The sequence below is a fragment of the Prionailurus viverrinus genome, chromosome B3 (assembly GCF_022837055.1).
Source record: "Prionailurus viverrinus isolate Anna chromosome B3, UM_Priviv_1.0, whole genome shotgun sequence".
Taxonomy (NCBI): domain Eukaryota; kingdom Metazoa; phylum Chordata; class Mammalia; order Carnivora; family Felidae; genus Prionailurus; species Prionailurus viverrinus.
The window spans coordinates 118,010,365-118,025,282 of record NC_062566.1 but is presented as its reverse complement, the minus strand read 5'-3'; the positions used below and the strand labels follow the sequence as shown (position 1 = coordinate 118,025,282).

General features: G+C 40.0%; 1 protein-coding gene across 1 annotated transcript in view; it reads left to right on the top strand.

Moving 5' to 3' along the window:
• The window catches only part of SPTLC2 (serine palmitoyltransferase long chain base subunit 2), a 105,829-nt gene that overhangs the window by 17,184 nt on the left and 73,727 nt on the right, over positions 1–14,918 (top strand). The window contains exon 2 of the mRNA XM_047862912.1: positions 11,595–11,789. Within this exon, the coding sequence (XP_047718868.1) occupies positions 11,595–11,789 (195 nt within the window). The remainder of the gene's footprint in view (positions 1–11,594; positions 11,790–14,918) is intronic.

The following is a 14,918-nucleotide window of genomic DNA, read 5'->3' as shown; positions in this document are numbered from 1 at the left end:
CTTTGGAGAAATGTCTATTCAAGTCCTTTGTTTTATTTTATTTTATTAAAAAAAATTTTTTTTAACGTTTATTTATTTTTGAGACAGAGACAGAGCATGAACGGGGGAGGGTCAGAGAGAGGGAGACACAGAATCCGAAACAGGCTCCAGGCTCTGAGCTGTCAGCACAGAGCCCGATGTGGGGCTCGAATTCATGGACCACAAGATCATGAACTGAGCCGAAGTCAGCCGCTTAACCGACTGAGCCACCCAGGCGCCCCTCAAGTCCTTTGTTTTAAAATTGGGTTGTCTTTTTATTGTTGAGTTGTAAGAGTACGTTATGTATTCTATATAACAAGTCCCTTATCCACGTATGATTTCAAATACATTGTGAATTATCTTTTCATTCTACTGACAGCGTCCTTTGAAATACAAAAGTACAAAGAGGTAAAAACGTTAATTTTGATCTACTCCAATTTATTTGTTTTTGGTTGCTTATACTTACAGAGCCATATCTAAAAAAACACTGCCTAGGGGTGCCTGGGTGGCTCAGTCAGTTGAGCAACTGAGTCTTGACCTGAGCCGAAATTAAGAGTCAGACGCTTAACCAACTGAGCCACCCAGGTGCCCCTGCAAAGGTTTTAAGTGATCAAACTTATCAACCTTTATTTTATAATTTGTGCTTTGGTAGTTTTAGGAAAGTCACTCTATACTTTAAGGTCATAAATATTTTCTCCTCTATGCTAGAGTTACATATATATAATTTTCATATTTGAGTATCTAACAACCTGGAATTGATTTTACAGATTGGTGTGAGGTGTGGTGTGTATGGGGATGGTGTGTATGGGGGTGGTGAGGTGGGGATTTTTTTTTTTTTCTTCTTTTTCTATACAGAAAATCACCTCTCTCAGCACTAGTCCATTCCCCACTGATTTGAAATGCCACCATCATTATCAATCAAATTTCATATTCATAGTGTGCTCTTTCTGGGTTTTCTATTCTGTTCCATCAAAATCATACTGCCAATATCACTATAGGTTTATCCAAGTCTTATTATCTAATAAAGGTGATTCCTCCTACCCATTTTCTCTTCAAAACTGCTTTGGCTCTTCCTGGTCCTTTGCTTTTGCACATGAATTTTAGAATCAATGTGTCAGGAAAGAAAGCATGAGGAAGAGAGGAAGGGAGAGAGAGAGAGAAGAAAAAAACCCCAAAACACTCAGAAGGTAGGACTGTGTACCTGAAATGCTCTGACTTAAAGATCAGGTGAGGAGAGTGACATTTGTATCACATTTTCACCAATGCATTTTGGGAACCCAAGAGGATTCTGTGTTACATTATATTTTGAGATAGTAGTTTTACTCATTTAAAGATACGGTTTGGATCACTTAAATTGCAGTCAATTGCACTTTAGAAATCAGAAAGCTTAAAAAAATATTTCTACAGCTTTCTTTAAATTCATTTTAAAATGATATTCTGATCAGAATCATATATATACACATACGTACATATACATTTTTTTAATGTTTACTCATTTTTGAGAGAAAGAGATAGAACATGAGCGGGGGAGAGGGAGAGAGAGGGGGAGACACAGAATCTGAACCAGGCTCCAGGCTCTAAGCTATCAGCACAGAGTCTGATGTGGGGCTTGAACCCATGAACCATAAGATCATGACCTGAGCTGAAATCAGAAGCTTAACCCAGTGAGCCACCCATGCACCTCCCTCTTTTTCTTAAGAGAGAAAGCGCAAGCACACACGGGAGAGTGGCAGAGAGAGAGGGAGAGAGAGAGAATCTCAAGCGGTCTGTGCCCCATGTGGGACAGGATCCCCTGACCTTGAGATCATGACCTGAGCCAAATTAAGAGTCGGACGCTCAACCAATTGAGCCACCCAGGCGTCCCACACATATACTTTTTGAGTGGGCAATCTCATTTCCAGGAATTTATCCCTATGAAAAACTCAAAAGTGTGAGAAGATATACAAAGTGTTGACATATTGAAAATATTGGGGAAGTGTAAACATTATGCACAGGGATTGGTTAAATAAATTACACTATATATTCATACTGGGAAATTTTTGTACCCCTTAAAAGAATGATGTTTGTCTTACTGACTGGTGATAGAATATATTAATGACATTAAGCAATTTCTTTTACATAAAACTGTACCCCCTCCCTATTACATATGTATATATATATATTTATATTTATATATTTGTGTGTGTCTCTATCTACCTACCTACCTATCTGGCAGGATATACATGAAAATGTTACAGTGGTTATCTCCGGGTTGTAGAACTTCAGGAGATTATTTTCTTTATACTTTAATGTGTTGGTTTAGTGCTTTCCAAGTACAGTGTTTTTCCAATTCCAGTATTTTGCATGTAAAATTGTATGTAATGTATGCTGACTTTACAAGAGAAACACTACATATGCCCACTTTAAATTTTATTGAAAATATACAAACGTTCAAGAAATACTTGTTAAAACTAAAAATTTGTAAAAGTTTTCAGATATGTTAACTCTGATGGAGTGTATATAATACAGATACTATTCTACTTAAGGACAAACTCTCCCCATGGAAATTTTAAATCCCCGTGAGAGAGTGTTGTTAGGTTCATTGTGGCACAGGAGCCTACCCCCGTGTCAGTCAGGACCGAGGAAGGAACGTGATCGTGTCGCACAGAGGCGACCACCGGAATAATCCGAGATTATTCGCAGAGAAGGCAAAGGCACGCGAACCAGGTTGCCTCTCAGTCGGCGTCCACCACACAGCCAGAGCGGAGGGTGTGGTGCCACAGCCCCAGAACGTGTCAGAGGTGGAAGAGAGCCGAGATGAAGGTGCAGTCACCTGTGGCAGAGCCACCCTCGTGCTCCGCTCTCCTGTTACGCGGGTCTGTGATGCCGTGACACGCTGACCCGGAGACTGGGAAACGCTACAGAGGGGATGTGGGCGGCAGGTGAGCACGGTAACTCCGGGGCAGAGCCTCGCTGCCCGCGTGCACAGGATGCCACTGAACTAACTGAAAACGCTCCCGTGCGTACATACTTGGGGGTCTCCATTTTTGAGGCAGGAAAACAGTAATGTCAAAATATGTTTGCTTTACAGCTGGCTTTGGAAGCACTTTTCAGGCATTCCATATGGGGATGCTATTGACACAAGTGAGGGAATTTATCCTGATTGCAAAAAAAAAAAAAAAAAAAAATGTGGACTCCCTACTTTTCAAAATTTCCCTGCTGAAAAAAGGAGGACACTTCTGGAAATATATGTTCAGAGTGTGGAATAGCTTGTGTGACCAGTGCAAAGCTCCAAACTATTTTCGTTAGTATGCGTGGTATGCGGTAGGGAGAGGATAGTACATTTCAGTAGGATTCCAAGAAAGGGCCATTTCAGTAGAACTTTTTAAGGAACAACACTGGAAGTAAACAGGGTTCATTTAGCAGAAAAGGATGATAACAGTCCTTTGGTTGCCAAAGAATAATAGGTGTTCATAATGGACATTGATTTCTTTTTTTTTTTTTTTAATTTTTTTTTAACGTTTATTTATTTTTGAGACAGAGAGAGACAGAGCATGAACGGGGGAGGGTCAGAGAGAGGGAGACACAGAATCTGAAACAGGCTCCAGGCTCTGAGCTGTCAGCACAGAGCCTGACGCGGGGCTCGAACTCACAGACTGAGAGATCATGACCTGAGCTGAAGTCGGACGCTTAACCGACTGAGCCACCAGGCGTCCCCCTTTTGTAATGTTCCAAAATGTCTGCCGGGTGGGCAGGTTCTGTCATCGTGCTATCACATTCAGTGGCGATATATCTATTTGCTTATAAAATCATGCTTGTATGGTTTTGTATTCATGTCAAATGTATGAATATACTTGTTTTTGTTTCCCAATAATTGCTTCCCCATTTTTGTATCATTACGTAGTTATCTTGTGTTCTTTCATGGGATTCTCAAAACCTCTGCTCAGGATCATTCCTTGTAAGTCAGTTTACCCTGTAATCAAAACTTACCTTTTTCCTTTTCTGAAACTGAAAAGCCAGAATGCAGCACATTATCAAGGACTCTTTTGCTATAAAGACGTTATTAGGAAAACTGGCAAAATTTAAATAAAGTCTGTAGACTAGCTATTAGTATAGTACCCTATCGGTTTCCTGATTAGTAATTATTCTGTAGTTATGTAAGAGAATATCTTTGTTTTTAAGAGAGACATGATGAATTATAGAGGTACATCATAACTGCAACTGACTCACCAATGGTTCTTGAAGAAAATTCTCCATCATTCTCTCTACACACCACACACACACACACACACACACACACACACACACAATTATTTTTTCCTGAGGCAATTGAAAGTAAGTTCTGTATATTATCTCCCCTTACTATTTTCTTAATCAGTGTGGGCACCTGTAACAAAATACCATAGGTGTATGGATACCATATCTATCTTAAACAATAGATATTTGTCAGGGCGCCTAGGTGGCTTAGTTGGTTGGGCGTCCGACTTCGGCTCAGGTCATGATCTCGCAGTCCGTGGTTTCGGTCCCTGCGTCAGGCTCTGAGCTGTTAGCTCAGAGCCTGGAGCCTGCTTTGGATTCTGTCTCCCTCTCTCTCTGCCCCTCCCCTGCTCACACTCTGTCTCTCTCTGAAAAATTAAAAAAAAAAAAATCAGAAAACAATAGATATTTGTCATGGTTCAGGAATTTCAAGATCAAGTTGCTGGCACATTCAGTTCTTGGTGAGGGCCCTTTTCCTGGCCTGTAGATGGCTGCTTTCTCATCGTGCATTCACAGGGTCATTCTTCAGTGGAGATCAGATCTCTGCTTCCAATACTTACAAGGGCATAATCACATCATGGGGATCCCACCCTCATGACCTAATACAAACCTAATTATCTCCCAGAGGCCCCACTTTGAAATTCTATCACACTGGAGGCTCAGAGCTTCAGTATATAAATGAGGTGGGAAAGAGGGGAGACAAACATTCAGCCTATAACAGTCTGCCTGTGACCCCTCTAAAATCATGTTCTTGCATGCAAAATACATTCATTCTGCCCCAACAGCCTCAAAAGTCTTAACTCATTCCAGCATCAGTTCTAAAGTCTATAATCCAAAGTCTCATCTAAATATCATCTACATCTGATATGGGTGAAACTCAAGACACAATTTATCCTGAGACAATCATCTTCAGCTATGAGCTTGTAAAGCCATGTAAATTATGTGCTTCCAAAATGCTATGGTGGGACACAGAGGATAGACATTCCTGTTCCAAAAGGGAGAAATCAGAATGAAGAAAGGAGTAATGGGTCCAAACCAAGTCCAAAATTTAGCAAGGCAGATTCCATGAGATTTTTAAGGCTCAAGAAAAATCCTCCTTGGTTTGATGCTATGCCCCCTGGACCCACTGGGTTGGGCGGGGGGGAGTCACTTTCCTCTATCTCTTATGCTTCAGGCTGCCTTTTGGAGGCACTCACCTAGTGAATCTTTTTTTTTTTTTTTTCTTTTTCTTTAAGTAGGCTTTATGCCCAGCACAGAGCTTGAACTCACAACCCTGAGATTAAGACCTGAGCTGAGATCAAGAGTCAGACACTTAACCAACTGAGAGGTGCCATCCCCCCGCCACCCCTTTTAAAGTAGGTTGCCTATTGGATCTGAAGTGATGGTCCCTCCTTGCCACCTTTGAAACTGAGGAGGGAACCCGATGGTCTCTGAATTGTCTTTGGAGTTATTCTTGTCTTGAAAATAGCACATGATCACAGCCAAATAACCCTATGGTCCAGTCCTCTAGGATCTAAGAATTCCTAACAGCCTGTAGCACATGGTTTCAAGCATCAGATGGTTCCACAAGGCTTGTTTTGAAATATACAGCAGTCTCCTGCTCTCTTCTACTCTTTTCTCCATCTTCTTTTTGGCATTGACCTCCACATTGCAACGTGCTTATGTTACTGCTTCTTGACTGTTCACATTGGACATTATTTATTGCCTTATTGCTATTAGAAGACTTGCAGTCCCTCTAGGAGAGGATCTTTGTTGGAAAGACTGCAGCAAGAAGTTTGGTGTGACTAGAAGGATAACTGGCATGTGTGGAGGGTGTTGGTGGCAGGGAGACCAGATGGGAAGAGGAGGGCATTGCAATAGTCCACTGAAGGAAGAGGCACTGAGGGCTTTTTAAAATTGAGGAGTAACATACATCTGTTAAGTGCATAAAGTATATCCTGCTCCCTGACTTTTTTAACCTGTGTGTATACTGTGTCTCCAAGACCTCTCTCAAATTGTAGAACATTTCCAGCCTCCTTAAAATGTCCTTGTGCCCCAAAAGAAGGTCTTGAACTAAGGCCCAAAAATGCATTACTGGTTCTAGAATGAAGTTAGAAAATGAGGTGGTGCTAAAGATGACTCCAAACTTGGGAGACTGGGTAGACTGGGTGGTGATGCTGTCAACAAGGTGGGTGGTTCAGGAGGAGATTCTGGTTTGCATTAAGGGAGGAGTTAAGAGGGTGAGAGTTCAGCCTTGGACTTGCTGAGTTAGGATGTCCAAGTGGAACTTGGTGGTGGGTGGAAGTGTAAATTTGGAGTTCTGGGGAAAGTTTGGAACTGACATGTGGATTTGTGTATGCTCATCAGCATTTGCGGTCTGAGAGCCAGCAAGAAGATGAGAATTCTCTAGAGACTCTATAGAGACCCAAGGTTATGATGAAAGGCATATGTTGCTTTTATTAATTCTGTTTTTATTAATAGTGCATAAAATCAGTGAGAAAAATTCAGTGTAAACTTTTCTTTTTTAAATTTTAATGTTTATTTATTTTTGAGGGAGAGAGAGACACACACACAGAGCACGAACAGGGGAGGGGCAGAGAGGCAGGCAGACACTGAATCCAAAGCAGGCTCCAGGCTCTGAGCTGTCAGCACAGAGCCTGACGTGGGACTCGAACTCACAGACTGGGAGATCATGACCTGAGCCAAAGTCGGATGCCTAACTGACTGAACCACTCAGGTGCCCCTGGTGTAAACATTTTTAAAACAATGATACATAAAAATTCAGTAATGTGTACTCTTTGTTAAAAATGAAAAAATCACATCGGTTCAGAGGGTTATGAGTAGGAAGTATGCTCTCTTCCCACTCCAATTTCTTGTGTCTCCTTCCAGATGATTTTAGTGCATACATATTATGTTTATGGTTTATCTTGATTATTCCTTTCCAGTATTGCTTTGGTTAAGAGTGGCAGCAGTTTAATAAATATGGCTGACAGCCTACAGGCATGTGAACAGTGTGGCTTATTAGTTTGATTTTTCCCCCCCTCCCCTTGTCCTGTAATGTGTTTTATGATGATATGCTTATAATCTTGACTGGAAAAAAATTTTCTTCTTTTGCCTTTTTTTTTCTTTTGCATTTTCTTGGAAAAAAATGTTACTGTTCAGGCAAACATCTTAGTAGTTGTAGTACTTAAATCTTCCCTCGATTAATAGTACTAACACTGTCACAACCTTGTCTGCTTAATGTGAGCAGACTAGTAACTGTTTTTTTAACCTGGAGGTAGTGATAAGCTAGTATTTTTCTTGATTGCCTTGTCGACAGTGTAATTCTCATTAGAATGAATGAAAGCTTTTTAAGAGTCCTCTTGCCTGGTGAATCCAGAGACTAAAATACACTGGAAAAGTTTGTAGCCCATGTTTTCTTTAGCATGGATTTGATCTCCAGTCTAGTTGAGACTAAAAGGTATTAGATGTCGTTTCGAGAAATGTCCTAATGTTAATTGTGCAATCACTGTAACTTGTTTAAACCCTTCTATTACAGGGTACTTATTGTTGAAAGAGCAAAGAGCATAATGTGTATTTTCATTCATTCAACAAACACTTGTAAGGTACCGCTTTCTGTAATACTAATAGTAATAAAAGGAAACATTGCTTAGTACTTACTATTTGTTAGCTCTTAATAAATACTATCCTGAGTGCTAGATTTGCAATAATGAGCAAAATAAACCTGGTGCTTTCCTTTATGGAACATTACACATGTATAAGATAGTAATACTACCATTTTTATTTGAATCATGTCAATAAGAAAATTTAGCATCAGTAGTTGAATTGATTTTCTTCTGAGTTCTAAGACTTTGTCACCTTTATCGGAGGTTTGCATACCAGTTGGCCTGTACATTCTGATCCTGAATGATCAGAGTGACCTGTATTTTTTTTTTAACTTTTTTTTTTTTTGAGAGAGTGGGAGCGGGCCAGAGGTGGGGTGGAAACAGAGGATCCCAAGCGGGGTCCGCGCTGACAGCAGCGAGGCCCATGAGGGGCTCACAAACTTTGAGCTCATGACCTGAGCTGAAGTTGAACACTCAACTGACTGAGCCACCTAGGCATCCCCAGAATGACCCCCAGTGATTTGACTGAGGCTGTTTTCCAAGAGTTACTTAGTTGAATCTCAGTTCCTTAAAATGCAATTAAAGTGACACTGTGATTATAATTACAATATTTAAAAGCAAACTAATGATTTAACTTACTACTTCCTAGACAGTCCAGCCAACAGTATGAATACACTGTGGGTAGTGCTGGTTTGGGTGTGTCTCAAATCAAGGCGGATATCTTTTAAAGAGATACACTCACAGCATTTCTGACATACACACCTGCCACACATTTGTTACTTAGGAGCTCTGAAAATTGTCTTTTTACTAGTATGTTCTATTTCGAGAAAATAGTTTAAACAATTTGAGAGTTAAGAGTTGGGTACTGGTATTAAATACAGTGTTCTTTTAGATATAGTTTTTTATTTTTTATATTTTATTTATTATTTATTTATTTATTTTTACTGTTTATTTATTTTTGAGAGAGAGAGAGAGAGAGAGAGAGAGAGAGAGAGAGAGAGAGAGCGAGCACAAGCCAGGCAGGGGCAGAGAGAAAGAGAGGGACAGAGGATCTGAAGCAGACTCTGTGCTGACAGCAGAGAGCCTGATGCAGAGCTTGAACTCGTGAACCGTGAGATCATGACCTGAGCTGAAGTCAGACGCTTAACCAACTGAGCCACCCAGGTGCCCTAGATACAGTTTTTAAAAGAGATGATCAGATTATTATTTTATTTTTGTTGTGTTTTAAGTGTTTTTGATTTGTCCAGCTTAAAAAAGTTTTAAGTTTATTTATTTTGAGAGAGACAGAGACAACATGAGAGGGAGAGAGGGAGACAGAATCCCAAGCAGGCCCTGCACTGTCAGTGCAGAGCTCCATGCGAGGCTTGAACTCATGGAACCGTGAGATCGTGACCTGAGCTGAAACCTAGTTGGACGCTTAACTGACTGAGCCACCCAGGTGCTCCTGTCCAGGTTTTTAAAAATGTTTATTTATCTTGAGAGAGAGAGAGAACGTGTGAATGGGGAAGGGGCAGAGAGAGAGGGAGAGAAAAAACTCCCGAGTAGGCTCTGAGCTATCACCTCTGAGCCCAGTGTGGGGCTCCATCTCACAACTTTGAGAAGAGGACCTGAGCTGAAACCAAGAGTAGGACGCTCAACTGACTAAGCCACCCCGGTGCCCCTGCTTTGCCCAGTTTAGTAACTTGTTTATATGTTATATTGTTAATTCTTTTTTTATTTTTTATTTTTTTATTTATTTTTTATTTTTTTAATTTTTTTTATTTATTTTTTATTTATTTTTATTTTTTTTCAACGTTTTTTATTTATTTTTGGGACAGAGAGAGACAGAGCATGAACGGGGGAGGGGCAGAGAGAGAGGGAGACACAGAATCGGAAACAGGCTCCAGGCTCTGAGCCATCAGCCCAGAGCCCGACGTGGGGCTCGAACTCACGGACCACGAGATCGTGACCTGGCTGAAGTCGGACGCTTAACCGACTGCGCCACCCAGGCGCCCCCTGTTATATTGTTAATTTTTAAACAATCTCCTGTCTTCAGTTATTGGCTCATTTCTAGCTATTCTATTCTAAACACATTGCAGCCTTGCTCCTGCATAAAACTTTCAGTAGTAAACATCCATACAAACTTCTACCCCTTTGGGGAAGAGATTGATGAAGATCTATATCAGTTTTACAATTAGTTTTCACAAGTTTCTTTAGGCCATCAAATTGAAGCAGTACCATCAGATTCTAAGTATCATGCCTATTTGAATGCTGTTCCTTTGTTAAGAACAAGTTTTTATTTTCCAGCTGTTCTAGCTTGCAGCATTCAGATAGCTTCCCCAAATTAATATTATCGGTATGAAATACTCTAAAATATATTTAACCCCTGGATCAAGTTGCCTGAGAGGCCAAGAAAGAATCTTTTATTCCTTTGGGACTTTTCATAACTCTAGTACAGTGCTCAATTGAAAATGTGTTCCTGATAAATTGTGAATGACCATCCTCACTGTAATTGGCTGTTTCATAGTTAAGATTAAAGTTAACACACAGGGGTGCCTGGGTGGCTCAGGCGTTTAGTGTACGACTCTTGATTTCAGCTTGGGTCATGATCTCACGGTTTGGTTTGTGAGCTCAAGTGTTCTCTCTCTGTCAAAATAAATAAACTTAAAAAAAAAAAAGTTAACACGCAAACTCCTCTGATGAGATTTTTTTATAAAACAAGATTTCCATTAAGATTGACCAAAAAGTGGGGTGCCTGGGTGGCTCAGCCGGTTAAGTGTCTGACTTCGGCTCAGGTCATGATCTCACAGCTGGTGAGTTCAAGCCCCGCATCGGGCTCTGTGCTGACAGCTCAGAGCCTGGAGCCTGCTTCAGATTCTGTGTCTCCCTCTCTTGTGCCCCTTCCCTGCTCATACGCTGTCTCTGTCTGTCTCAAAAATAAACAAACATTAAAAAAAAAAAAAAAAGATTGACCAAAAAGTAAAAAGCTTTGAGGTATGAGATCAAAAGTACAGTAGCTTGATATTTTATATTAAAATTCAAGTGTCCCAAAGGATTAAACCAGGGATAATCTTAGAGTGGAAATGGGTACTTAGGTGAAGATGAAGGGGTCAGAATGATTTCATGACAGTTGCTGACCATTCTTAACTGTTTTTCCCTTGTGTTGCATTTCACTTTCTACTTCTGTACAGTGCTGGACCACTCTTATGTAAGCATTTTACTTTTGTGCATAATTTATTTGTGTTACCACAACAAAGGGTTAATAAACCACATGTTTCCCATAGGAACCTAGTACTGGTCATTATTTGGAATACTATGGCTGGTGGCTTTAAGACTATACAGCAGTAAAACATAAATAGTTTATTCTAGGACTGATTTACTTTGACTGCTTCATTTGTAAGTTAATATACTGTTTTTCAGGACAGGATTTTTCTTTGTTGATTTATTTTTTAAATTGCTTTATTAGAACAAAGGAAATTATACATGCTCCAACCATAGCATTTTAGAATCTATTTCATAAAATCAAATAATGATAGAAATGAGCATTAAGCATTGTTCTTGGGCACTTCCTTCTCCCTCTGTTTTTCTTTGTTTGCTGTTTATCTAAAGTATATATAACTTACAATATTTCTGTTGGAAAAAATTATGCCCTGCTTAGATCTTAGTGGATTTATTTTTACTAGTAGAGAATTCTGAAGTTATGCAAATCTGTAAGGACTTAGAGCTTAATCTTTTTCTTACTGGGATTGAAATAAACATTTTTACACTCCCTTTTAGGTCCATCATGTTACACAAAATGGAGGACTTTACAAAAAACCGTTTAATGAAGCTTTTGAAGAAACACCGATGCTGGTCGCTGTGCTTACTTATGTGGGGTATGGTGTACTCACTCTCTTTGGATATCTCCGAGATTTCTTGAGGCATTGGAGAATTGAAAAGTGTCATCATGCAACAGAAAGAAAAGAACAACAGGTAATTGTTAAGAGTCTTTGATTCTATAAATGGAAGCCTTTTATAGAGATCTTGGTATTTTCACTCATTATATCTTTAGAGATCTGGGGACACGTTAAAATAAAAATATTCCAGATGAAGTTAAATGAAAGCATTTCACAAAGGAAGTGGAAAACAAGGTTAAGGCATGGAGAAATCAAGGTCTTTAAGATATTTCTAATTTAGTCATCACAAGAATTTATTCCTGTTTGATGGATGAGAAAGCTAAAATTCACAAGTTAAAGTAACATTTCCTAAGACACTTCGTGTCAGAGCTGGTACACAGACACAGGTCTGTGAAGTGCCAGAAGCCATGTTCTTTCTGTTCGTGGTACTGTGCTGTATCCCAAGTTGCGGCTCCATTCGTCTGAGAAGATGAAGTTCTGGAGAACTCATGATGTGTTTTCTCATAGACACATTGTACATAGATGTTTGGCTCACAGATCAGCTCCTCTCCCCAAACAAGTCTGTAAACAGAATGTGGTTGAGCTCTGTTCATGGTAGAAAAACAATCTTGTTCGAGTAATTGTAAACAGAGATAATAATGGTGGTCTCTGGGAGGAAAGACCTCACTTCACTTTTCTCTCTATACTCCTTTGCACCTCTAGAGTTCTGTACAGTATGCATGTATTGCCTATTCTCAAAAATCAGCCAAATTAAGGTGAAAAATGCCTGGTGTTTCTAAAAACAAACTTGTTTGTTCTTGGCATGTGAAGTATGCAGAGGTTGTCCTCTAACCCAAGGAATATTTAGATTAGAGATTAGGTAGATAGATTAGATTTAGATTAGAGATAGATTATAGAAGGGCTTCAGAAATTAGATTTTTTTGGTCCATCATACTTCTCACTTTTGTGGGGTTTTAGAGGAGAGAGGCGGATATGGTGGCAGCAAGGTCACCACTGAGAGAGAAGCCATTAGACACTGGGCATGGATGGTGGTCCTGTGGGGGGAGGGACGGGGGCATCCAGAAATGTGGGCAAAGAAGGGACCTCATCAGCTGCTAGAAAGCCAAAACCAGTCTGTATGGAATTGAGGATTCTGGTCCTGGGAGAACCCAGAACCCAGGCTGTCTTCTCTCTCATGTCAGTCATTTTGCATCCTCACCAGCACCAGAACCACAAGTTGGCCATCCTTCACTGCCCTGAAGGGCCTACAGTTCACTTCATCAAGAAGGTATTTCTTGAATACCTAATGCAAGCAAAGCCCTGCACTCAGAAGTTTGGTCCAGTAGGCAAAACTCGTTGATGGTATTGCTGTTACTTATTTATGGGCCCGTATCTTCCTATTAGACTGAGTTGATGGTGGTTGTCACTGATGGGAGCTAACATTTGATTCACATAGCCACATTCAAAAATCTTTGTCTACAGGGACCTCTCCTAGTGTGGACATACTTCAAAGACCTACTAACTAACATGTAGAGGTGGGTGTGGGGGTACTGGTTTTGATGTGGAGAGTATTCCAGGCTGAGGGGATGGGGTGGGCATGGGTATGAGGAATGTTTGGGAGCAGCTGGGTTTTGGCTGTATGAGAGATTGTGGTTTGAATGTCAAGCTAAGAACTTTGTGGGCAGTGAAGAGTCTGGGCAGTTTTTGAGCAGGGGAGTGGCCGGAGAGTTTGCATAGCTGGTGTTGTGTCATGGTGTGATAAAGAATGAATGGGGTTGCATCAGAATTACTTTGTAAAAGAGTACATCACGTTTCGAACTTGTTCTGTGTTTCCAGAGGGTGAATTGACTCTTGAGTATTAGGGCTGCCTGTGTGTACTTGACCTTTGTGTTAAGGAGTCAGAACACATAGATTTTATTAAGTAGTTTCTAATTCTGTTGAGGAAACATAAACTCTTCAGATTTAACGGGTCTTTGCAAAGCACTATACACGTAAATAGTGTCTGAATTGTATGCAGAACAAAAAAATAGTGTCTGAATTGTATGCAGAACAAAAAAATAGCTGACTAGCATTGAATTAATCAGGAAATAATTGTAGGAGGAAGTAATAGGAAATATGTGGGACAGAGGGGGGACATTTGCTTCTACGGTTTAGAGGACTGTACTAATTTGTTTGAATTCTTTCAACAGGATTTTCACAGTAGATAACATTAACAGTTAAAACAGTTGAATTCTGCCATTTTCTTTTCTTTCTTTCTTTTTTTAATCTTTATTTATTTTTGAGAGAAAGACAGTGTGAGCAGGGGAGGAGCAGAGAGAGGGAGACACAGAATCCGAAGCAGGCTCCAGGCCCCCGAGCTGTCAGCACAGAACCCAAGGTGGGGCTCTAACTCACGAGCCGCGAGATCATGACCTGAGCTGAAGTCGGACACTTAACCGACTGAGCCACCCAGGCGCCCCGAATTCTGCCATTTTCTTATCAAAGTTTAGCTTTTAGAGGGAAAGGAAGATCATTCAGCCCTATGGTAGAGCATGTTTATTTTCTGATACTGGATTAGATGTAGTGAGAGGGATATGCAGAGTTTTAAGTGTTACATTGGAAGAAGTGAGGGAAAGTGCTTGGGATCATAAAATGCAAATCTAATGTTGCCACTTCCTCATTTCACTGAGTGAATGGTGTTTATAACTGCCTCCTTACTTTCTTCCCCATTCCATTATAAAAGAGAGTCCATTTTAACTATTTATGCTAGTTCTTTATATGTTGCTTTGGGTAGAACTGAATCCCATGGCCCCAACTAATGAGTTAGCATGACTTTGTTCTATTCTATGTAAATTGTAAAAAAAAAAAAAAAATTCTTTGAATTCTTTACTGCTTGATCCTCTCCTATTAGTGTTATTTTGGAGGAGAGTGTTGTTTTTCCCAGTCTGTAGTCTGTTTCTTTTTTATGTGAGATGAAACTACTAGTCCTCTAGAAACATGTATGTGATTAGATATAGCAAAAGGTTGAATTTAAAACATTCCAGTATCTAGACAAGAAATACCTAAGAAATTTAAGGATCAAATCATGGTAGGTAGTTCCCATACAACTTACCAAACTTAATATTTTGCCTCTACGGTTTGTTTATGATCAAATATTCAAAAATGGGAAGGATAGGATATTGGGAAGGGACATTATTTATCCACATCCTGATATGTTTAATTTTCAAGATACAAAAGAAGAAAATTA